This window comes from Apus apus, chromosome 1, assembly GCF_020740795.1.
Source record: "Apus apus isolate bApuApu2 chromosome 1, bApuApu2.pri.cur, whole genome shotgun sequence".
In the NCBI taxonomy this organism is placed as follows: Eukaryota; Metazoa; Chordata; class Aves; order Apodiformes; family Apodidae; genus Apus; species Apus apus.
The window spans coordinates 112,336,153-112,360,212 of record NC_067282.1 but is presented as its reverse complement, the minus strand read 5'-3'; the positions used below and the strand labels follow the sequence as shown (position 1 = coordinate 112,360,212).

At 42.3% G+C, this 24,060-nt stretch overlaps 1 protein-coding gene across 2 annotated transcripts; it reads left to right on the top strand.

The window, feature by feature from the left end:
- Window positions 1-900: 900 nt before the first annotated feature.
- On the top strand, window positions 901-24,060 carry GRPR (gastrin releasing peptide receptor). 2 transcript variants are annotated; one of them, XM_051613913.1, is made up of 4 exons: window positions 901-983; window positions 1,132-1,938; window positions 18,898-19,249; window positions 22,756-24,060. In XM_051613913.1, the coding sequence occupies exons 2-4, from the start codon at window positions 1,520-1,522 to the stop codon at window positions 23,146-23,148; spliced, it is 1,164 nt and encodes a 387-aa protein (XP_051469873.1). In that variant the 5' UTR covers window positions 901-983; window positions 1,132-1,519; the 3' UTR covers window positions 23,149-24,060. The 2 variants fall into 2 exon arrangements, with proteins under 2 accessions (XP_051469873.1, XP_051469863.1); XM_051613903.1 differs by having other exon boundaries at window positions 936-1,938.

Genomic DNA, 24,060 nt, shown 5'->3' with positions numbered 1-24,060 from the left:
AGTCAGCAAAACATTATTGTGCCTGCAAAAATGAATGGTTGCAAGGGGAAATGTAAATTAAAGCTTTATTTAATTCTGCAGGCTGGTTTCCATATTAACTGTATTTGTCCACAGTCCAGAAAGTCCTTGTATATAATCATAAACAGCCTATCTGTTACAAAGTAGTAAGGCATCAGTAATAGTTATATCTTAATTAAGCTCTATGAAAGGGCATTTTCAGACTGTTATAAGCCAAGCAAGTTTCTCTCTGCTGCATCTAGACAGGCACTACCTATAGTTGCCAGTATGATGGGTACCTCATAAAGAGAAATTATTGCATTAAACCGTAAACCTTGTCCCTTGCAATTGTTACCTCCAAATTAAGACATTAACAAAAACTGTGCAGAGTTCAGGCTTCTCTGATTGACCACAGCTGCGTAGTGTTGGTACTCATTTGCCTACCTTAGCTGTAATGTTGATTTTATCTTAATTGGCTGTATTCAGTTCGTTTGCCCTGGGGGATGAACTTGGCTTCCTGTTATTATTCTCTTTCATTGGGACAACTGAATACCAGAGTGCAAACAAAGTGTGCATGTGTTCTTATTTAAGAAGGTGTGATTGGTTTGCTGATCACATTATTTGCAGAATGAAGTAAACGAACTTGTATTATTATTGTTACTATTATTTATTTATTTATTCATCTCATTTCATTGAGAGAGCCGGTGGACTTCATCTCGCGACCTATAAATGAGCAGAATGATTTAAGTGTGGGGGTTTTTTTTATTTATATATTTATTCATCTAAAGAGTTAACGGTGATATTGGTGGGTTTCCACCTCCCCCTCCCTTTTCCCCGATCCAGGCAGTGAGGAGGCTGTCCAGTAGGTGGCTGGCATTCTCCGGCGCTCGCCGGCGGCTCCCCCGGCGTTACCGCAGTCATTGAAGCGAGCCTGCTCTCTCATCATGGGAAGCAGGGGGAGAATTGACGTCCAGAAGATCCTGCCTGTAGGATCCCAGCCGTCAACCGAGCCCTGCTTTCTCCTCACTTTAAACCCAGCTGGCGAGTGCAGGTGCTGAAAGGCGGGAGAGATTGGCGATGCAGCCTGACAGCAACTACCAAAAGTTCTTGCTTTTTGTACTTCCCTTGTTTCAGATTCAGTGCTGCTCGGACGACCTGAAGCTGGGAATTTAGCAAGCCTGGATTTTGAAAATGCCTCCCGCTTACTGGTCTTTGAATTTTATAAATGGCCTTCCAGAGCTCAGGAGTACCAAACAGCGTGACAAGTCAATGAGGAAGAAGCCAGTTTCAGGATTCAAACTGTGCTAAAAGATGTTCTCCTTTCACCTTATGGAAAGAGCACTGTTGAGCAAGCTGCAGTTGCTTTTTGGTTTGTTTAATGTCAAGTTGTGACACAAAGTGATATGACTGAAAACTTTTCTGACTGTTAAAAGCCAGCAAGCAGCAGCAAAATTACAGCAAGAAATTCATTTGAGGATTTTCAAAGAAGAAAGCTGTCTCCTGAGAAGAGCAAAGTACGACAATGGCATCTGGTGAGTGCTTTCTGTTAGACCTAGAAACAGATAACTTCATTCTCTACAACGTCTCTGTCAACCAGAGTGCAAACCTCTCCCTCCTCAGTGACGACTGGTTCTACCCAGCATTCCTCTACGCCATCCCCACCATCTACGGGATCATCATTTTGATAGGCCTTATTGGCAATATCACTTTGATCAAGATCTTCTGTACTGTGAAATCCATGAGAAATGTCCCTAATTTGTTTATCTCCAGTTTGGCTCTGGGAGACCTGCTGCTTTTAGTGACTTGCGTGCCTGTGGATGCCAGCAGGTACCTTGCTGACGAGTGGCTGTTCGGCAGAACTGGATGCAAACTTATCCCCTTCATACAGCTCACATCTGTAGGGGTGTCAGTCTTTACTCTCACTGCTCTCTCGGCTGACAGGTAAGCTGGCTGCTGCTGTAGCCTTGGAAAGAAGACTGCATATCTGTGACTCCATAAAATGCACTATTAGGAATGCATTTCTTCAAGTAACAAGTGTATTTTTAACTTAATGAGGGGAAAAAAGAACATTTAATTGGTTAATTTCTGGTGGTTATGAGCACACAGCTTGAGAAGGAGGCAGAATGAATGTAGGATACTTTTTCTAGACTAAAGTGTTTGTGGACTTTAGCTAACAGTCTAGCTTAATTAAAAGAAAAAACAAGTAGAACAAGCTAAAGACCACAGAGAGAAAATAGCCATTAATGAAGCTCTGTTAAAAGATAGTATGTTCCTATTTGACAAAAAGATAATTGATCTGTATTTCATGAACTGTAAAGGCACTGGAGCAGCAATTTCAAGTGAGTTAAAATCAATTCTTTCTAGTAGTTTGCTTCCTTAAGGCTAATTACATGTGAGGCACTAGTTTATGAAATATGTTCCAAACATTAAAATGAACATGCCTGAAGCCAGGCATCTCAGTTTGCTGTAGCCAGTATATTTCCTTTGATTAGATTGTTTGCCCCTTATCCAGTCAAAACTAATCTGTGCTGGTACAGAAACTTTGTCTTTCAATAATGTTTGGTAAAAATAACGTAATAGCTGTGCTATTTTAGAATATGTGAAAACAAGTTTGATTTTTAACAAATTATATGCTTGTAATAAGCCAGCTCTATTTTAGATTCCTGTGAAGCTTTGGAAAACTCTCTCAGAGCATTCAGATTTAAACTCAAATAACATTGTAGTTTGAATGTTATTTGGAAAGATGAAGCCTACCTTTCTGGAAAGTTTTTAAGCATTTGTAAGACTGTTGGCTTTTATAGCAACTCCTATGTACAATAGAGAAGCCAGGGTATTTTGTTTCTAATTTGGGTGCTTCAGAAAAAGATAAAGGAATATATTGTCACAATCCTAAAGTTACAGAATCTAACAGAAGTACCAAGATTTCCTATGAAAATAATAATTTAAGTTTTGCTTTGCTCAAAAAAGATCTGGGATCACAAAGAAGTGAAACTAGGTTTGCTTTAGGTAGTCCCTTTCAGGCCACTCTGTGTCTCTCCTCCTAACCTTCTCCTAACATTAGACCATTTTTGTTCAGTTTTCAAGGTAGTTCATACACATATTTCAATACACAGTATGTCAATTAAAGCAGATGACTCCACAGTGTTTCAGAGACAGAGCAGTCAATTTGTTTATTAATCCTTCTGTATTGGTGTAGTATTAAAAAAGCACTGTCTGCCACAACAGCAGATGACAAATAGGCCTATGTGTAGGCAAAAGTCTTCAAGCAATTTGCTCTAAAAGAATTGGTAAAATAAGAACAGTGCACCGATTGTCTAGTACAGGAACACCTACATTTTCATTCCTGAGTTTCATGTAGTGGCTAAACCCCACCTTTGCCTGCTCTCAAGAAAATAATTACTATTAAAAGAATAAGTACTTCTCCAGGAAACTCATCATTCCAAATCTGTAATGTAAGTTGTTTTAAGAAGTGTCAGGAAAATAAAAATGCATCATAAAGAAGATTGTTAGAGAGATTTGTTGCTGTCTGATCACGTGTCACATAAAATAAACATGACAAATGCTTTTATTGAGCAGCACGTCAATAGTGGTTTTTGCCTGGAGTGAACAGAACAGAAAGCAGCAGCTGCAGCAATCGTGGGTTTTGGTGACTTTAAATTTTCAACTTCAGCTTTATCTAGATCCTGTTAACCTGCTGCACAGGTAGTCAAACTTTACCACACTTTTCAATGCTACTTGGCTATAAGGGAGACAGGCATGCATGTGGGAGAAGACTTTATGTTCCCAATGGGTAATGTTACCCTCTTCTTGTGTATTTGTTGTCTTCTGCAGAAAACTTCTAGCTTTATTAGATCTGTGAATCTTAAATGCTGGGCATGGAACTACAAATGACCCTTATGTATCATGTTTACTGAAGTTTCTGTTTTGGTATATTAACAGCAGTGATGGGATAATTTTGTTACAAAATAATACAGTCTGTATTTTGTCAGCTTACAGCCCACTAGTCTATCTTTATTTTCTTAAAACTGTCACCCTGAATTCTAGGGTACAAAATGTACAGGGAAAACTTCCAAGATGTGGGTTGAGTGTGACCAGCATGGTGATGTGTTCCTGGGTCTGCAGAGGGACTGGCAGCCCGATACCCTGCTGTGGGCCCTGGGGCAGGGAGATGCTGAGCCTGACACCTGGGGTGCTTTCATAGACAAGCATTTTAGAGCTTAGACATGGCATTGCATGAAGCATGAGTGACAGCTCAGCCCTGCATGGGAACACCTGCAGAAGACAGGGGCATGATGGAGGGACCAGGATAACATGAGGACTCAGGATTACAACAGGTAAGACTGCTCAGGCATGGCTCATCTCACTTGGCTTTTGCTGCCTGAGGTGAGGAGCCAGTCCAAGATAGTCAGCAGGTGTCCCCTGGTCCATTGAAAGAGACACTTCCAGAGGAGACAGGACAAATCACAAATAAGGAAACCTGTCATCCTCCTTGAGTATTGAGGAATCCTTGCCATTTAGCATTAATTAGATGCCCATATTTGAGATGACTGATATTCAGTGACATAAACCCTATCTGAGGTGCTCTCATGAGGCATGTGAATGTCTCTATTCTCATGAACCAAAGCCATGGACCCTGCGAGAGAAAAACATAAACCATCTGCTGTGAATAACATCACATGCCACTGTGTCCAAGGAAAGGGAGACTTGTCAGTGCTTCACAGACCTTTTGTCTATAATTCACCTTCTACAAAAAATAATAATAAAACCCCCTCAGTTCCAGTCTTCTTCCTTTAACCAAAGTAAGTGGTAACAACTGCCAGCACTACTGAACATATTGTGGTGATGCCCCAAGAGACCCAGTATCACAAATCTGCTGTGTGAAGGAAAGCATTGGAATGTGATACAACAGGATCATTTCCAAAGGGGTAACCATCAAAGCACAAGATGAAAGGCAGAGGTGCAAGTGTGATGGACAGATACAGTATGTCAAAGAGCGGTGAGACACATATGCTACCTGTTACAACAACTGTACAAATCATCTGAGTTTCTTTGGATCACCTTTGCCAGTTTGAACAGATTTTTGCACAGCCCACATCATGGGCACAAGGATGCACCTTCCCCAGGTACTTTTTTGTTCTTCCTGTTTCCTCTTACCCATATGTTAAGCAGGATTAATAATATCAAATATGTCACCTGCTGGTGACTGTAAACTCTCAGCTAAGTGCCAACCTCCACCACAGAGCACCTCAGGCTGCTCAGTGGTTTGACCTGCTGAGACCTGGTGGTAGTCCAGAGGATTGACTGCTCATGTGTAAACTTTCTTGAAGTAGAAACAGAGGAACAAACTACTGATTTCAGCTTTTCCTACAGTAGCAGCCTCTGCGTGCACCCTCGGAGAGTGCTCTGCATGCATATGCACACACAAGCATGCCTGAGGAGGTTTAGTTAGGTGGGGCATAGGCAAAGGGTCCCTGGCTGCCTGTGTGTACCGTACTGAGGTCCCACCAGATGAAGGTTACATTATTCAAGAGTGTGTGGGAGAAAGGGCAAAAAAGAGTTAACAATATTAGAAATGTATTTTCTGTGTGACTGCTCCCCGGGCTGCAGAGAGCTTGCATCTGTCCAGATGCATTTGCAAGAGCAGTGGGAACTGTCGGTGAGACCTGTTTTCCTGCAAGCCTGGCAAACTTGCAGAGGAGCCAGGAGAGGGTTAAGGCCCGTGGTGTGCCTACAGCCACCCTCCTGAGTGATAAGGTGCCAGGGCTGAGTATACAAGAGAAGGGAACAAGCAGTGGATGTGTGTGCATGCTTGTTTGTGTGGTTTAGAAGGACTGTAAATGAGGTTGACGGGGGGAGGACATCTGTCTGCCCTGCTGCTCTGCTCTGTCTAGGCAGTGGGTGTCTTCAGCTGCTGCTCAGCTCTGTCCTGAAAAAGAGGGAGTTTGAGTTGACCCACTGGCCTCCTGCTCCTTAGTTTGAGGGGAAGGGGTGTAGAGGTGTCTGTGAGAGCAGTCACACCTGGGCCACTAGTCCAGGCAGAAAAGCCAAGGCTGGCTCAGCAAGTGACAGGAAATTAAGGAAAATCTTTACTCAGTAAGAGGAAAAGCAGCCCATTTAATTGCCCTTGTCACAGGAGTTGTCTTTATTTAATTGACTGTTTCTCCCATGAGTGACACAGCTTATACATTTGCATTTGAATTAACCAAACTGTCAGGCACTGCTTATACTTCCCCACTGTTTTGCTGAGATAGATAAAAAATCGAAATGCCCTGGTGCTCGTGCAGTGAAACCTCCCTGAAGTAATAGAAGCACACAGCAGAGTAAGTGTACAGCATAATTGAAGTTTGCAAGCAGCATCTTTACTTTAAGCACCTTGGATCATCTGGATTTTAGTGCAGGACAACTACAGCAATGCCTGCCACCTGGGGCTGCCTTCTGGCCTGTGGTGGAAGGGAGTGAGACACATGGGGTGACTTACAGGTGAGGTTAGGTGGCTTACCTTGGTAAGACCAGCTGCAAGCAAAGAGAATTGCAGTCACACGGGAGCTCTGGCACCTGAAATGAGGACATTAGCTTTGGAAATGTCCTCATTGCTTGGATGCAGGGAAGGATGCAGGGATGCTCTGGTGCTTTCAGCTGTGCTGCGTCCCTTGCCGCAGGCCACAGCTGCAACTTTTGATGTTCCTCTGAACTGATATGACTGTTTTTATAAGAAATAAAAAACTTCAAACAATCCTCTCTCCCAAAAATACAGTGGTGGAAGGAAATAAACAAATCTAGAATTTCTAGCAGGATGTTTTAAAATATGCAAAAATCTTTGTTTAGTAGACTAATCTATTCTGTGATTTGGATGTCTCCAGTCCCTACTATTACTATTATGTAAGAACACCAAAGAAGGAGTAATGTCAACGTGTCAGTTCATTTGTTTTATTTTACAATTGCTGGATTATGTCTCTACAAGGGGATTAAGGGAAGTGTGCCACTGTAAAATAAAGCTGTGGAAAGCCAAACCATTGCGAAGTTGATTTACAGAGTGATTTTTTTATATTATTAATTTTTAAAATACAATCAGTTGTAAAGTGTCAGGTCCATAGTGGTTAAGGCTTTATTCTGGGCAGCTTAGCCACAGCATTAATGAAATCCCTTTCAGGTCACTAAGGCACTATTTTGGGGCAGTTTACTGGTGCTGTAGTTTGCTGTGAAGCCTCAGAAAGGTTTTGAGAGGATGGCGGAGAAAGGCACTCTGAACTACCAAGATGGCCCCTACTCCCATAAATGTGAGTCAGCAGAATGATACCTACCCCCACATGTACATTTTTGATCCACTGATGTGATCTCAGCCAGAACATCAGTCCCTTCAAGCTAGGGAAGAAAGCCAAAGGGACTTCAGACTCCATCCCAGAGCCTTCCTTCCCACTGGAGCACCAGGCAGCCCATTGTCAACCCTGTCCACTGGCACAGCATCTGAGCCTCTGCCTTTCCTGTGGTGATGGCACAGGGTACGTGAAGAGAGAGATACACATATATCTCTCAGCCAATGTACAGTCTTAGATCCCTTGTTGCTGGCCACTGTGTCAATACAATATAAACACTCTTAACACCCTTGGGTTTAGCTCCCATTTCCTCAGCTCCTGCATCCATCTGCACCAAGAGAAGCAGATTGAACAGCACAAACTTTCTGAATATCTTGATTAGCCGGAGCAGATGGCCAAAACACAATAGATGCACTTCTATAACCAGGAGCATTAGAGCTCCCATTTATATCAGTGGGACTGCTGCGCAAATCTGAGGTTAGAGTCAGTGCTAATGTGCTGGAGACTGTCAATATTTAAGCAATCAAAAGGAAGAAAAGTTGGATTACCTATTGTTTACTTTTCAGTAAAACCTAAAAACCCCAATCAGTTGTCATGGTCTCACGGTACGAGGTGCTGCACACACGGTTAATAAATAGAGTAACTGGCCTTGGAGCATTTTCTGGCTGTGTGTCAGGCTGAACACAATGGGCTGGGACATCAGCATTGCTGTAGCAAGCCCACAGTGGTCCCATCAGCTCAGGTGGTAATATTCGGTGTTCAGACGCAGACAACAGCCTGGCTAAAAGTAATAAAGGGTACTTGAGCTGAAAAAGGAGGACCAGGCAGAGCCTGTCCTTTAAATGAAGTGAAACATCCAGTAGCTGATTTGCTCGCAGGCAGCCCTGACAATAACCTGTTTTGTTTGGAAAAGAGACTCCAGCACTAGCCCTGCCAAGTCATAGAATGAGAGTATCACAAAATGGTTTGGGTCGGAAGGCACCTTAAATACCATCTAATTCCAACCTCCCTGCATTGGCAGGGAGACCTCCCAGTAGATCAGGTTATTCAGAGCCCCATCCAACCTGGCCTTGAGCACTTCAAGGGATGGGGCTTCCACAGCTTCCCTGGGCAACCTGTGCCAGTGTCTTGCTACAAGCCCTTTTAAAAAGCCCCTCCCCAGCTTTCCTGTAGGTCCCTTCAGGTACTGGAAGGCTGCAATGAGGTCTCCCCAGAGCCTTCTCCAGGCCAAACAACCCCAACTGTATGAGCCTGTCCTCATAGGAGAGATGCTCCAGCCCTCTGATTATCTTGGTGACCCTCATCTGGACTTTCTCCAACAGCTCCATGTCTTTCTTGTGTTGGGGGCTCCAGAACTGGACACTGTACTCCAGGTGCAGTCTCACAGAGCAGAATAGAAGTGAAGAAACACCTCCCTTGACCTGCTGGCCACACTTGTTTTGATGCATCCCAGGACACAGTTGGCTTTCTGGGCTGCCAGAGATGCAGATGCTGGAGTAGCTCTGACTGCACTGACCATTCAGTTCAGCAGCATTTCTTGCCCACACTCATGCATGGAGAGTGCTGAGTATCTCACAGGATTTTGATTAAACTAGATCTTTTCAATTACACTGGGCAACTTTCTGAGTATTTAGTCTAAAGGTGCACATATCACCTTGCCCCTGTCATGTGTCTCCAGCATCCTGTTATCCTCACTGCTTAGAAATTATGTCACACTTTAAATTGAAATTTGTCTGCCTTCTAACCACTGCATAATAATCTAACTAATAGCATAAATGAAAGGCTGAGAGAGTTGAGGTTGTTCAGTCTGGAGCAAAGAAGGCTCTGGGGAGATGTTATTCTGGCCTTTCAATATATAAAGGGGACTTACAAGAGGGAGACTTTTTATTAAGACCTGTAGTGACAGAACAAGGGCCAAAAACTTGAAGTGGAAATAGGGTAGATTTAGATTGGAGATAAGGAGGAAACTTTCCACTATGAGGGTGGCAAGACACTGGAACAGGTTGCCCAGAGATGTGGATGCCTCATAGCTGGAGTGTTGACAGTAAGGTTGGACAGGGCTCTGAGCAACCTGATCTAGTGAAAGATGTCCCTGCCTAGAGAAGGGAGGTTGGACTAGGTAATCTTTAAATGTTCTGTTCAACTAAACCATGCTATGATTCTATGATAAGAACAGTCAAGGATAGCACTAGATTGTTCAGCCACAACATGCAACTGAAAGTTCATATGGAGGTGACGGTCTTTTAAGACATCTGTGTTTACTGAAGCCACTGAAAGGACTTGAGCCTCATATAACTGACTTAACTTTATGCTAGCTAGCTCAAGCACTGAGTACATTAAAACCACGGTATGGTGAGAACAACACAGGATATCTCAATTTGTCGGGTGCGGAAGAGATGTTCCAATGTCTGCTTTTGTTCTCCTCTTTCCTTGAAAGATCACTAATTTTTTAGCATAATCTGCTCTCTTGGGTCTTAGATACACTATTTTACACCTGGGTTGGGTTAAAATGGCATCTGTTAGATTGTGGCCATTTGTCTCAATGACTCTACAATATTTTTACAGTCTGGTCAACCACTGTGTCATCTGCAACCTTTCCCAGCAAAAGTTTTACAGCCTGTTCAAGGCAGCTGATATGCACAATAAATAACACCGCAGCTAGAGCAGGTTCCCAGGACCCAGGCTGGAAATGGCTCCACAGACTTCTGCCCTTTTACTGGCACATTTGAGGTCCTGCTGGTGAGGACATGGGGCTTAGGGTCCCCATCTAGCACAGCTTGATCTCCCAGGCCAGACTGCTAGTTTTAACCCTCTCATTTTAATCCCAGGGGCTGGGATTGCATGGGCAGTGCAGGGAGTGCCATGACTGCCATGTGCCCATGCAGGTTGCGCCTCCCTTGTATGCCAGCGTGGCTCACACACTTCTTAACGTCACCTACAAAGTTGTGACAAAGTTATAAAAAAAAAACACTAAATTTGCCATGCATTCGACAAGACAGATTTACATTAACTATCATCTGTTAGTAGGATTAACCTCTCCATTTGTCTATCTAGAGCTAGCCTTGGCCAATCCAAATAGTTGCAGTTTTCTCCATAACACCTTCCAGCTTTCTGAACTTCACAACTTTGGAGTCACTTCTTGGGAGTTTCTCCACTTTTTCAAGTTTTGTAAGAAAACTAACACCATTTGTTCCCAGATGGTTCCTTTTGTATTCCTAGGTGTAAATTACTCAAACCTGCTAATGTCAAAGTGTTTTGTGCTAGCAGATGTTGGCTCACATCTTCCTTAATACAGCTGATGAGTTTTCTGCTACATCTATAGCACTGCCCACATGGTATGGATACCTCCTCCACATCTGGTCTTAAAGACAAATATCTAGTAATTGTTTTTCACCTTATCTCATCATTGTTCATATCTTCATCATTTATGTATATGCCCTGAGTTACTGATTTTTTTTGTTCCTTATGTATTTAAAAATGCACATTTGTCTGTTACACAGTGACCTTTGATATTTTATTGACTTCTCCAGCTTCCCTTATCAGTCACTGGCATATTTAAACTCTGATATTTGCTGTCATTTACTTTTGCTTTTTTTCCCATCTGTTGTATATTGATTTTTTTAATTACTCCTTTGAGATTTTAGCATGACTCCTCATTTTCTGTTATTCAGGGCAGCTTTTTGCCCTGCACAGTTTTTTCAGGGCAAGGTGGGGGAGATAAGGCAGGAGGGCAGGGATCAGCTACTAATGTATAGTTAGCATGTTGGCATTGCCCCCTTTATATTTATGTTCCCAGACAGTTGATCTGACAGCTCCTTTAACTTTAGCAAACCTGTTTCTCTAAAGTTCCATATATATATATGTGTGTATATAAAAATCTTATTTTTCTCTTCCCACAAAATTAAGGTAAACACACCATGGCTGCTACTGTTTAAGGAACTGCTAATTTTTAGGTCCATGGTGAACGTTTCTTTGTCTGTCAGAACAAGGTACAATATTGATTTATTGCATATCACAGACAGGACTTTTTGGGTTGAGAAACTGCCATTTTTAGAAACTTCAATGAATTTCTATAACTGGCTCTGTGAGATATCCAACAGTGACATCACACGTTTAGGTTAGCCAGTGATGCTGGGTTTATGCACCAAAGGTGGTGCTTTTAGGAGAAGTAAGGCTGATTCACTAGTGAGATGAGGGGTCAGTGTCTGAAGCCCCAGCTTTAATTGCCCTGGTAAGAGTTCAGTCCACAGGCACGCTGAGCCCACAATCCTGTGCCACTGACAACCCTGGAGACTTGGGCTGAGACAGCACAGCCTTGGATGAAAAGCATCCCAGCCTTGCTCCTTCCCATGCACAGTGGCCCAGGTTCCAGCATCATCCCTCCCAGCTCAGCTCCAGATGTGTAGCACACTCCTAACTTGGCACCAGGAAGCTGCTCCACCAGGGCATGAATCTGAGCATGGGCACATGTTTCTGTCTGTACAGGGATTAGCTGGTGCTGAGGAGCTGGGGCAATGGCTGTGTGTGGGAACTCACTTGTTTTAAAGTCAAAGGATATTTTTACTAGTAGGTCCTACCCTTCCCACAGACAGCAGGTCTCACATCCGATTGCAAGAACTGTGACAAACTGTGAGGCTGGCCCCATTGAATTCTTTGATTTGGGATCAAGGTTCATTCAGAGAGTTGGCTGAAGATCACTTACAGAGAATAAATACCCTGGGTGCAAACTGTGTCTTACTAATAAGGAAAGCATCATCCATGGTACACCCACTATTTCCTGCAGTAACCATTAGATCCATTGCTTTCCATATGTATAGTCAATTTCAGAAACATTTATATTCTGGCTGGTCATGATTAGGAATAGCACAGTCACTATCAGATGGTTACTCTTTAAGCTCTCCTTCAATGTGTAGCACAGTTCAATGGTGTCTGAAACACTCTGTCTCAATTTTGACCTTAGTTATTCCTGGACTGAAATTCCTGTTTGACAACATGTAGCAGTGTGCAGGTACATGCATTCACACACTTCAAAAAGTGAGAACTATTGCCACTTCCATCAATGCATCCTTTTTCTTTACTTTCAAATGTGAATTAGCAAAAAGATAAAGAAAGCAGGCAGTACCTGCCAATGTATGTAAGACCAGCCCATTAGAGAGGTCTTCGTGCCCATATGTAATTTACTGAAGTAAAAATTTTAATAGCAGATGTTCAGCCAAGAATCATGCATAATAACAATAATCCTAAGTAAGTATTTGGAAAGCAGATAGACCCAGAATAGGTTGTCAGAGTGTGTTGAAGTCTAGCAATTTTGTCGATTTATCAAGTTATTTGTCTTCAGAGCTATAAATATTCACAACATGTATCACAGAAACAATAAAGAAAGTTTGGGGTATTGCATGTCTCTAAATTTCTGCAGATATATAGTAAGACTTTTTCTTTGCTCTCCAAGTGAAGCTTCACACTCAGCATGGCTCCAGGTGCTTCATTTATGCAGTCTTCGCAGACCAACAACAACTTCTCTGCTGTTTGAGGCCTGTTTGCTTGGTAATTGAGCAAGTCCTTCATGTTACATGGGTGAAATAATAATGTGATACTAGTAGAGCATAATTACAAAACATTAATGAGGAGTTTTTTGTTCAGTCTATTCACTATTTGTTCAGTCTATTGATCAGCCAAGACCAGATCAATGTGCATGCATTACATTGACAAATGGGAACGTGATTGGGGATCAGAGGAACTGTGAATTGCACATCTTTTGTCCCCCTTTTGGTTACGTAGGGGAACAGAAGAAATGAGGACATGCTGTCTGAGAGGTAGTTCTTTCATCATTTCAATAGGAAGTGGTGGTCATTTTCTAGAGCTGGAAAGAACTCATCAATTCACATGACTATTTTTGTAAGACATCAGTCCATTCCACTAATCTTTGCTTTTTATTTAAGTTTCAGGTTCACATTAGCCCATCATCTCAAAATAGAGCTCAGTTTAAACAGATTCTGAAGTTTGAGAGTGGATTTCTCACTTCAGAGAAAAAAGAGCAGCAATATGGTAAATCTTTCTGACAGCCTTATGCAGTCTAAACAGTGGGGCTAGTAACGAAGCAAGGGCAGGTAAGCCTTCTGAAATTTTGTTTGAACAGGTTTTACTACGTTTATTTTCTTAAACCATTATACAAATTCAGGAGTGGGGCCCAGGATCTTTTTATGTAAACGGTGTAGGACATAGTAATGGATTAAACTATTTGGAGGAAAGTTTCCTTGAAACTTAAGTACTCCTGTAAATTCATTTTGGAGAAGCAGTGTCCTGTTTCCCTGCAGGAAGGATGGGGAGGAGTTGTTTTTTTTTTCTTATATTTCTTGCAAGAGTGAGGTTCAACTGCAGGAAGCTAGACATGCTTGGAAGGACTGTAATAAAACAGGGCAGTACTGTGTGGCAGAGCTTCTTTCAGCCATTTTATCTTTCTACACTCCTGCTGAAAAAAGTGAGAAAGTAAGAGTTATGAAGCAACTTGGTGCATCTCTGTAAGTCAGATTCAATAGACAAGAGGGATGTAGTGGCTAGCACATTGCTGTACAATCCTTGCTGTCGTATTTTGTCACCAGGAACATCTCAGACAGCCACCTACCTGTGTGACCAGACATCTTCACTGTCATGAGGGAAGGATGTTTCTTTCCCATTGCCACTGGCAACAGCTGCAGTCACACACACTGGTATCTTGTACTATAAGAATCTCAGCTCATGGCCACAAAGGTACTATGGAAAGTGATATCTCCCAGCTTAATAAAGCCTGTGTCTTTCTTTTGCAGCCCAAACTTACAATATTTACAATGAGGGCTGTTGTATGGGCCATCTCTACTAGCTTTAATTACTGACATAAGGGACTGGAGAAAGACTTTAATACAAATCAAACATAAAAGAGGAAAGCGAGCTCAGTCTGCTTACAGCACCATCTTCCCCACACAGCATAAAGTTACCTCCATGAAAAACCAGAAAACAGACAATGAGATATATGGAGATAAATTAGTTTAAAATCTAGGGGAAGCATCTGATTTTCCTCCCATGCTTTACTTGTTTAAATTTAATTCTTGTGGCTGTTGTAGCAAACTCAAGTAAGTGGATGAAAGTGACAAGAAAAAACCATGAGGGTTGTACTGAAGCTGCAGCCTTAGGGATAAGGTCTTTTATTATCCAGAGTGGGAGAAAAATTGCAGCCCTTCATATCTCTGTGCTTGGGAAGATACAGGCTATATGACTTGGAAGGCAAAGCCTTCAGCAGTTGTGGATTTTTTTGGCTCAGCTGAGGAACACAAAGATGGCTAAAATACTCTGCACTGTCAAAGAAGCTGCATCTAGTAAATGCAGACATCCATTTGGGCCCTTATTTTGATCTGTGTCTTTGGAGACCCTAACTGTAAGTGTGGTTTTTATGATAAAGCTACTTCTGTGTTTATAGTTAAAGTTGCAGCTTTGGCGCTAAGAGTATGGTATTAACCAATGTTTGCATAGTCAAAGTTTTAGGGTACATCAGGTGCTGTTTCTGTTAGTTACCTTATTATTAACACAAGGATAATGACATATTTTTCTGGTTTTCCTGGCATATTAACCACAGTGGGGAAAGTATTTACCTCAGAAAAACCTTTTGTTTGTCACATTTTAGTGGTTTATGGTCATTTTGGTAATTTGAGTTGTGAGAAACAATTATTCAGTGAGCACAACAGAGATCCTAAGAGATGTTTATAAGACATTCTCCAGGCTCCAATGGAGAGGCACACACTCTGTGGGCTCCTATCAAATCCCCAATTAATTTTGGGGATTAGGTCAAGAAGTGATCACAGATTATATGTTATTCGATTCTGGCCTTCTGTGTTGAAGCAACACTTTCACCATATTTCTGCAGAAGAGGGATGGCACTAGGTTTACTGTGGCTGGTGGAGGGGAGGATTGCCCTGTGGGATGAATCCTCACAGTTCGTCATGAACGGTGGTGATATGAACTGCACTTAGGATACTTCTGTGTGTAATTTCTTTGTGTGGGCTTCTTTGAATGAGACTGTGAGACACAGAGATCACTGGCATCCATCCTGGCCAGAGGGTCATTTGCAGCTGCTGCAGATGAGGCAGGTTGCTGCTTCTCAACCACAGTGGGAACAGAGAAGTTCAAAGACTGAGAAGTAGTAAAGGTCAGCGTCTCTTTCATATTTGCTATCAGATTGGCAACACAGTCATTTTAATCTGGGCTGTTTGACAGCTGGAGAGAGATTGAGGTTGACACAAGTTCTTGACTATATTCTTTTTTGTTCAACTGAATCGTTAGAAGGCATATTTTTCTTTTTAAGCTTTGACCTTTGTTGTAGGTCATGAATCATACTTCTGGTTTTTAATATTTTTCAAAAACTTCTTTAAAAGCAGGTCTAAAAAGGAGTTCAGCTGTAAAAAAATGATATGAAACAATAATTAGGGGGACTGAGTGTGAAAGCCAGCAGAGGCCCAGGGCCATGTCTGGATCTCCTGCAGACAAACTGAGCATCAGATGTGACACATACTCTTAGAGCTTGTGATCCTGCATGGGTTGAAAATAATGCTGTTGTAAGACCTTTGCACGAGGGCTGACTCAGCTGGCCGCCTAGGTCCATGACTCCACTGAGGTAAACAGGTTTATTCATCAATGTCCTCTTCCAAATGGATTGGATTATTCAAATACTGGATGGGAAAGCATGGGAAAGTTATGTACCTCTGGCTCACGTCTAAGTTTAGCCATCTAAAATTAACTATGAAACTAATTGCCTCATTGTCCAGGCTCTGACTACAGCAAGCAGAAATAGGGGAAACTCTGGAAGACATACTACCCCACTCCTCTCAGGCACCTACTTCTGGCCTGGAGGAATCATCCCCAGAGTTGCCTCTTTCTCTCCACTGACTATAGCAGATGCCAAGGCAGACACCCTGCACTGGGCAGCTGTAGCAGGAGAGGTGCATGGCACCTCCATAGTCTAATGCAGACACAGAGAACTGGATTCAATTAATCCAGCTTCAGTGAGTGCTTGGGTGGTCATTCCCACCTGCAGACCATGCTTTACACAGGAGACAGAATGGAGAGCTATAACATGAACAGGAGCTGAAAGAGTTAAAAGACATTTGGTGGAGGTGCAAACAGCATGGACAACATCACTCATGTCCCTAAGGGGTGGCCTACCTGCTGTGAAGTCAGTCACAACTGACCTGACATACAAAGCAGGAAAACTTACATTTTCAAAACCTGTTTTCTAGCTTTGTGGGGTTTTTTTCTATTTATCTTTTCTGTGCTTTAAACCTCATGCTTTTGGTCTACACTGAAACCCGTGCAAGCAAAACATCTCTCAGGTCTTCTTTTGTATCTGCTGTAGGAGGCTTTAAAAATAAACTAGAGGCCTAATAAACAGTAGCCATTTCTAATTAGGTTATTTCAGAATGATATGGTTTGTAAATGGAATCACTAATTAAAATGTACTAATAACTTGAAATGGTTTCATTTTCTGACTTTTCCAACTCTATTAGTGTTAATAAAAATAAAATATCTCTCTTTCTCTATATTCTTCAACTTCCTGATACTGGAAATGAATACTGGAAAGTACTTTCTCAGCTGGTTATATCACATAGAAAATTCCTGAAATAATTATGCTAGCATGTAATGTTGATAAGCACACAATAAGCCCTTGCAGAAATGCCTATGAATTAACTAAATTTGTGAATACTTTGATAGGTAATTAATTTCCTTTTGCATTTATCTTCCTTAGGGTTCACTGAAGATGTTCAGTTATCTAGTGTTTCTGTCAATGTTTTAGCTGGTGAATTAGACTATACGTTGAGGTATTTAAGCTATATTGTTTTAGTAATCTGTCTAGCTCTTCCCTTTTATTGCTGCAATAGTTGTACCATTCTGTTTGCTCAAACGCTGTGATTTTCTTCATCTGAGGTTATGACCATGCACTGAAAGACTGTGCTTTGTAGTATGACACCACTTACTTAATCCCCAGCTTCAGAGTGCAAGTTAAAGGGGTGCTAAGCAAGCCTGAAAAATACTGCCTGTCTGTTGCAGCTGTATAGCTGGAATAAAGGTGAGCTGGAGAGCTTGAAGATTAAGTGGTTAAATGGAAGACTAATGTATTAAGCAAGGTGTTTGCAGTCCATTGAAGGAAAAATCGTCTACACAAGACACGTGTACGGTTGTATAAAAAAACATCTGCTAATGAGGAGATGTCCAGATACAGTCTGTAGAAAAACAAATATAAATAAATATAAATGTATGCATACATATACATACATGCATATGTATAAAATATATGCATATAAATATACATGTATATATATAAGATACACAGAGATGTACACATATATACACATCTATACATACACAGAAGGACAGGGTAGGTATGCTCAAGAAGGTATTGCTTATAGAAGTTGAATGTGTGGTTATCTTGCCAATAATGCAATTACCCAGTTAAAACAATGCAGGACTGATAAGAGTCCTCTCTGAAATGTTGATCCTCAAGGTAAGGCAGGCTACGTTACGTAGGGAATCAGTCGCATACATGAGGTGTCCCAGGCTTGGGCTGCCAGGCAGATGGACCCTGCTGTGGTCTCCCTAGTCTCTGGCAGGGTGCTATCCTTGCTACCTCTGCTCCCACCCCAGTGCCCAATTTGACTGGCTGAAAGAGCCAGGATTCTGGTGGGAGATTAGAAATGGACTCTGGAGCAGGCACATTGTCATTCTTTTTCTTCTACTGTATTCCTTAAACATATGTGAGTTGTGCTTTACTTGGAATGTTCACTCCTACCAGAGCAGAACTCCAGCAGACACGAAGCTCTTCTGTTTTCCAGCCCTCTCATTACACACGTCAGGTTCAAATATGTTTGCTTGTTTCATTTTCTTGGATTTTAAAGAACAATTTTCTGAGAGGCTGAAATCATGAAAGACAAAATTGCAAATTAAAAAAAAAAAATCTTCTACATATCTATCAAGCAACAATACATATATTTTTCTTCAAGAAAGGCAGTTAGTAGCTCTGGCTACTTATTCTGGTATGGACAGCTCTTAATTGCCACCTGCACCTCCAAACAACAAAAAAAGAAAAGGGCAAGATACACTTAGGAGCTTAAGAAAACATAATATTCAGTTTGTAAGAGGTCAGCATGCTCACAGCTCAAATAGAAATGTGAGGCAAAACCTTCCCCCAGTTTCCCTGAACACTGTTGAAGGGGTATAAACTGCTGTATGCTTTTGAAGAGAAGTCTGTGATTGCACTTCCTATCTTAATGCTATTTGGAGACATACATATTAATGTTAGGCAGCACTGTGCTTTGTTGGGTTTATTACAAATTAAATGAACTCTGAATCAATACGTATGAAACTGAATGGACCCACAACAGGTGGCTCCTGTTTAAAATGAGAAATCTATTAAAAACATTGAATTTTAAAACACTAGAAAGAAATTCACTGTCTGGAGTAAAGAAGGATTTTGTTAGGTTTTTTTTTCTAAATGGACGAGACAAACAAGCATAGGATGCCTGAGGTTTGAGGTTAATAAATTATTTCTTTCTCTTTTATTTTTTAGGTATAAAGCTATAGTAAGGCCAATGGAGATCCAAGCATCCCATGCACTGATGAAGATTTGTGTGAGAGCTGCTATAATCTGGATTGTATCCATGTTGCTTGCCATCCCTGAAGCAGTATTTTCAGATCTGCACCCTTTCCATGACAAAGGGACTAATAAAACCTTCGTCAGCTGTGCTCCTTACCCGCACTCTGATGGGCTGCATCCCAAAATTCACTCAATGGCGTCCTTTCTGATATTTTATATCATCCCCCTATCTGTCATTTCAGTATATTATTACTTCATTGCTAAGAATTTGATCCGGAGTGCTTACAACATCCCCGTGGAAGGAAACGTGCACGTGAGGAAACAGGTAGAGACTTCACTTTCTTCAAAAATCCACATTCCTCTTGAATCTGATAGTTAAGAATGCACTATACAGGGAAATTTACACTGGGACAGGCTACATCTGTTTTGCTAATTTTAACAGATTAAGAGGCCTAAAGGAACTAAAAAGGCTGATGCAAGGGATGGCAGCATGCTAAATAGTTAAAGCAACTTCTCCTAAGTTCAGAGGCTCTGGAACGGTGGTTACGATGGCAAACACAGCATGAGACCCATGCCAAAGCCTAGGAAGTTATTGACTAGGATGCAGGAAAAGAGGCAGAGCTGGGAAAGGTATTTGGAGATTGAAGCTGAGAGGTGACACAGCAGAAAATCAAAACTTTTCAAAGTTGTTTTGTCAGAGAGGGGACCTTGGATAAACCCTTGCTCTGTGAAGCAGTCCCTCTTACATAAAGGGAGGTGCTGGCTCTGTAATTCTGCAATGAACTGACAAGGAAATGGGACATAGCAAAGGGGGAGTGGAGGTGAGGGAAGCCCCTTCTAGAGCCAGGGCCAGGGAGGCATACAGCTGCTCCTTGAAAGTGGCTGTGCCTCCTCTGCTCACCATGGCTCCAGCTTTCATCTCCTGGTGCTGTGCCATATTGAGAAACTATTACAAGCTAGAGAGGGACTGGGGGAGTGGAGACCAAAGAAGAACAGTGGTGGGCATAGGGTCCCCAGGAGGGAAGACAGAGCAGGACGGTGTGGGATCCTCTTGGGTGTGCTGAAGTTACATCCCTTGTGGATGGTGTGATCTTTGCAGTGTGGAATCTCAGGAGAAGAGTCCTGGCTTCTTCCTTTAAACCCTTTAGTCATTATAACTGTCCTAAAAGTGCCTCTCTTCCTAGGGTCTCTGGAGGGAAGTGGTGTTGGACAGAACAACACCTCTTTGCCCTCTAATAAGCCAGACTGGTCAACAGTCTTCTCCTCCAATAGCAGGTAGTCTCAGGTGTCACCTTAAGACAGTCTATGATTTATATAAGCAGACTATTTGTTTTGAATAATGCAGTCTTTTAACCTTCCCTTTGTACCCTTGAAAGCAGAGTTACTTCTGCTACTGTCACTCATGAGTAGGCTTTTTTATAAAACTCCACAAACTGTCCCACTGCAGAGGTCATGGCTGGGCTGGCTCAGCTGGGACCCATGTATTTCAAGTGAGTTTCATGGTGTGGTTGAACATGTATGAAAATGTGCAAGTCCTGAATCAAGTGAGGAGATTTAGCCAGGGTTTGGCCAGCCTAACATCAGCCTTTCAATGCGAGACTTTTTCCTCCTGACTTATCCTGTTCAAAGCAACTGGAGAGAAGAGTCATCCCTAGGGGGAAATCCAAATCCTGCATGAGCAGCAGTGTATTTCACATCAGCCCTTAAATTTGAGTGCATCTGAGCCTTATGCTGTCCAAGTAAGAAAGCAACATCAGGGTAACATGTTTCCAAACAAGTTATAAGTATTTACCTCACTTATTCCTCTCAACTGAAGTTTGGTTCAACCTAAGCTCGGCTGACACAAGCCATTCTTCAGCTCAACAAATGCCCATATAGTTTCACCCAGCTGATGTCTCCACCTTAGGTTGACCTAACACAATCATCTCACATAGCCTTCAGGTACTAAGGTGAAGCAGTAGGGCTGGAAAGCTGTTTTTATTTCCCATTAAATGATGTGTGATCTCTGAAATCCATATCCTTTTCCACTTCTGAATGTGCGTAAAGCTTTCTCCCCTGCAGGCCATTTTTCTGCTGATTCAATGACTGTTTTGAGTAGTAACAACAAAGTGAGAGGGAAAAGCAGCCCTTTTCCCCCCTTGGTTTAGGGGAGAGAGCTCTAAGGAAAGCAAAAGGCCAGGCTGCAGTCTAGTATCATCAGTCCATCATTCCATCCTGTGGTGCATCCATGAGTTACAGGTAACTTGTATCGATTTCTTTATTGTGTTGCTTCCTTTCTTTATGTGATGCAGACTCAATAGCCCTAAATCAAATTAAGGATACACTTTAAAAGAATGTATGGTTTAGCCAAGGAGAGCCCTTTTTCAAAGGATTTAATTTTCAGCCCTCTCTCTGTAGACATTACTATCTGGTACATGTCAATCCCGCCTAAGCTCAATGGCTGATTTTCAGTCAGTGCTGTGAAAGAAGCACAAAATAAAGTCAAATTGGGTTTGTCTCGTCTCTTCTGCCTACTCCCTGCTTGCAGCTGTCCTAAGGAAAGATCAGCCTGTGTGAGTTTCTGATGTACCTGTGCAGCATAGAAGGGGAGTGAGGATAGGGAAGTGTCCCAGGAGCCTGGCCAGGCATCATAGATGCACCATGGCAGGAACAAGGGCATCAGGGCTGGGGCTAGGGACAGTGTCAGGCCAGTCAAATACAGGGAGTGAGTTGCAACAAGTTCCCTAGGAGTGGTTGGGAAGAGGTGCAGGAATTACCAGAAAATAAAACATTATGAAGCCCTGAAAAGTCGGTGGTGTTACACCTTTTGTCCCTGCAAACTTGTGGCTGTGTAACCTCTCCCAGGGAGCAGGGTATTTCAGCAGATCTTTCTGGGAAACTCGATCTGTCCTCTCCTTTTGGGTGACCTCTATCACAGCTCTTGTCTTCATTAGGAAGAAAGATGTATTTTTTCAGTGGTACTGTTATCTCAGTGTGCAGCACTGGTGGACAAAAGACAAGGCACAGTTTACCTCAGCTGCCCTCAGTTGAGCAATACCTTTGGGTTGACTCCAAGCCTGTACACATAACTAAAACAAAAATGTGGGTTCTCTGCATGAAGGTTATACTGTATGATATTGTAAAAAACTTTTCTCTGACAAAGTTCAAATTATGCTAGAGGAAGGTGGTCTTCCATCTGTTCACCACCTACATCTATCGTCATCTCATGGCCCCAGCTATTTCAGCTGAAGGGTCCACTTTGACATTGTCTCAGTGTTTCTCCAAGTACAGAATTTCCTCTCTTGGTTTCTCCAGCTCCTTTGGACTCTGTGCTGCACTGGGTCTCTAAAGGCTCTGAACTGTTGGCAGAACTTCTGTGTACATATACCACATGGCCCCAAGGCGGAAAGTCCTGCCTCTGGGCTCTGTGAAATATCCCAGACCCCCACCCCATAATTAATAATAATAATAGTAATAACAATAAGGTAATATATAAAAATTACATGCTAACATATATATTATATGAGGATAACTAATGCAGGTGCCTACACTTTTGTTTCCTGAGCTGTGATTTTATAGTCAAAAGCCACTGGAGTTTTATCTCTAAACAAGAAAAGGAAGAATACTTCCTTACATAATAAATTTTCAGAATTATTGTTTTTAGGGGAAGGGGACTGAGAAAAGACAAGAAGGGTTCTTGACTCTCTTTGTGTTCATTTGTGGTCCAGGTTGCCCCTTTTCTGGCTGTGCCACCTGCTGTGTGCTAACCCCAAAGCTGGAGCACCAGGAAAAATTAGGTGCTGGTCTGAGCTAGGAATAGCTGCTCATCTGCATTTCTGTTTCTTCTTCCAGATTGAATCCCGTAAGCGCCTGGCCAGGACAGTACTGGTCTTTGTGTGCCTCTTTGCCTTCTGCTGGCTTCCCACTCACATCATCTATTTATACCGGTCCTACCACTACTCGGAGGTGGACACCTCAGTGCTGCATTTCATTGCCAGCATCTGCGCTCGCATTCTGGCATTCACTAACTCCTGTGTCAACCCGTTTGCTCTCTACTTGCTCAGCAAGAGCTTTCGGAAACAGTTCAACAACCAGCTCTTCTGCTGCAGAGCTCGCCTCCTCATCCGGTCCCAGAGTATGGCCAGGAGCACCACACGAATGACCTCTCTCAAGAGCACCAACCATTCCCTGGCCACCTTCAGCCTTATCAATGGCAACCACGTCTGCCACGAAGGCTATGTCTAAAGGGCACAGTCAGGGACCACCACATCATGTACTTAATGTGGCTGCTTGGTTTTGCTCTCTGGGGGTGGTGTGTAGCACACAGATGTGCACACACACAGGCATGCACCTGAGAGTGCGAGGGAGTGTGATGTGCTCAAAGAAACCAGATGAACTTCATCCTGGACTGTGGCATCACCAGAGCAGCAGATCATTGAGCACCAGCCCACAGGAGCTCCCTGGGAAGTGCTGCATTGCTTTAAGACCTGCTGCTTATAACGAGAGCAAAGTGAGCATCTGAAGATCAAATCTAGTTTGGCTCTGCAGATTCTTCATCACTTTCTGCTCGATCCCAAACTTGGGCAGATTTACAGCAGTGACAAAGACCATACCAGATGGACAAAATTTGCCAGAACAGTTGCATCCAGCCGTTCATGGTATATTTTGACACCAAAATAAATCCATTTAAATAAGGTAAACACTTTTACAAAGGAGTTCAGTGTAGGTAATTTACAGACTTTTCAAGTATTTATTAATGTTCCGAGTACAGTATTAATTCATGGTATAAAAGATATCAAGAGTTTACTGGGGCGTGTTGGTGGCTCCATCTGAAATGAGCAGTATCTTGCACCACATCAATGTGAAAGCAGTAACATGAATAAATGTGAGTTGGAATATGTTTACAGTTTTCAAATGTGTGAGCTTTTAACCATGTTGTGGAGGAGACAGCAGGGCATTTTTCAGGCATTACTGTTTTGCTCTTCCTGTCTTCAAGGTGTGAGATAGTTCCATCACCTAAGGGGTATAACAACATTTTAGTTGGGTTTGGCTAAGGGTAGCCAATTAACAGAAAATGAAGCACAGTTATTTTTCATAGTAGTGTTTTGTAAAACACCCGTTTTTTTGAGTAGAACCTATCAGCAATGCAAGATCTGA

Bases quoted from the DNA above. Each gene is read 5' to 3' on its own strand.
- GRPR (XM_051613913.1), top strand. From the start codon at position 1,520: ATGGCATCTGGTGAGTGCTTTCTGTTAGACCTAGAAACAGATAACTTC. The intron at 1,939-18,897 runs GTAAGCTGGCTG...TTTATTTTTTAG, and splicing joins ACTGCTCTCTCGGCTGACAG to GTATAAAGCTATAGTAAGGC. The intron at 19,250-22,755 runs GTAGAGACTTCA...TTCTTCTTCCAG, and splicing joins ACGTGCACGTGAGGAAACAG to ATTGAATCCCGTAAGCGCCT.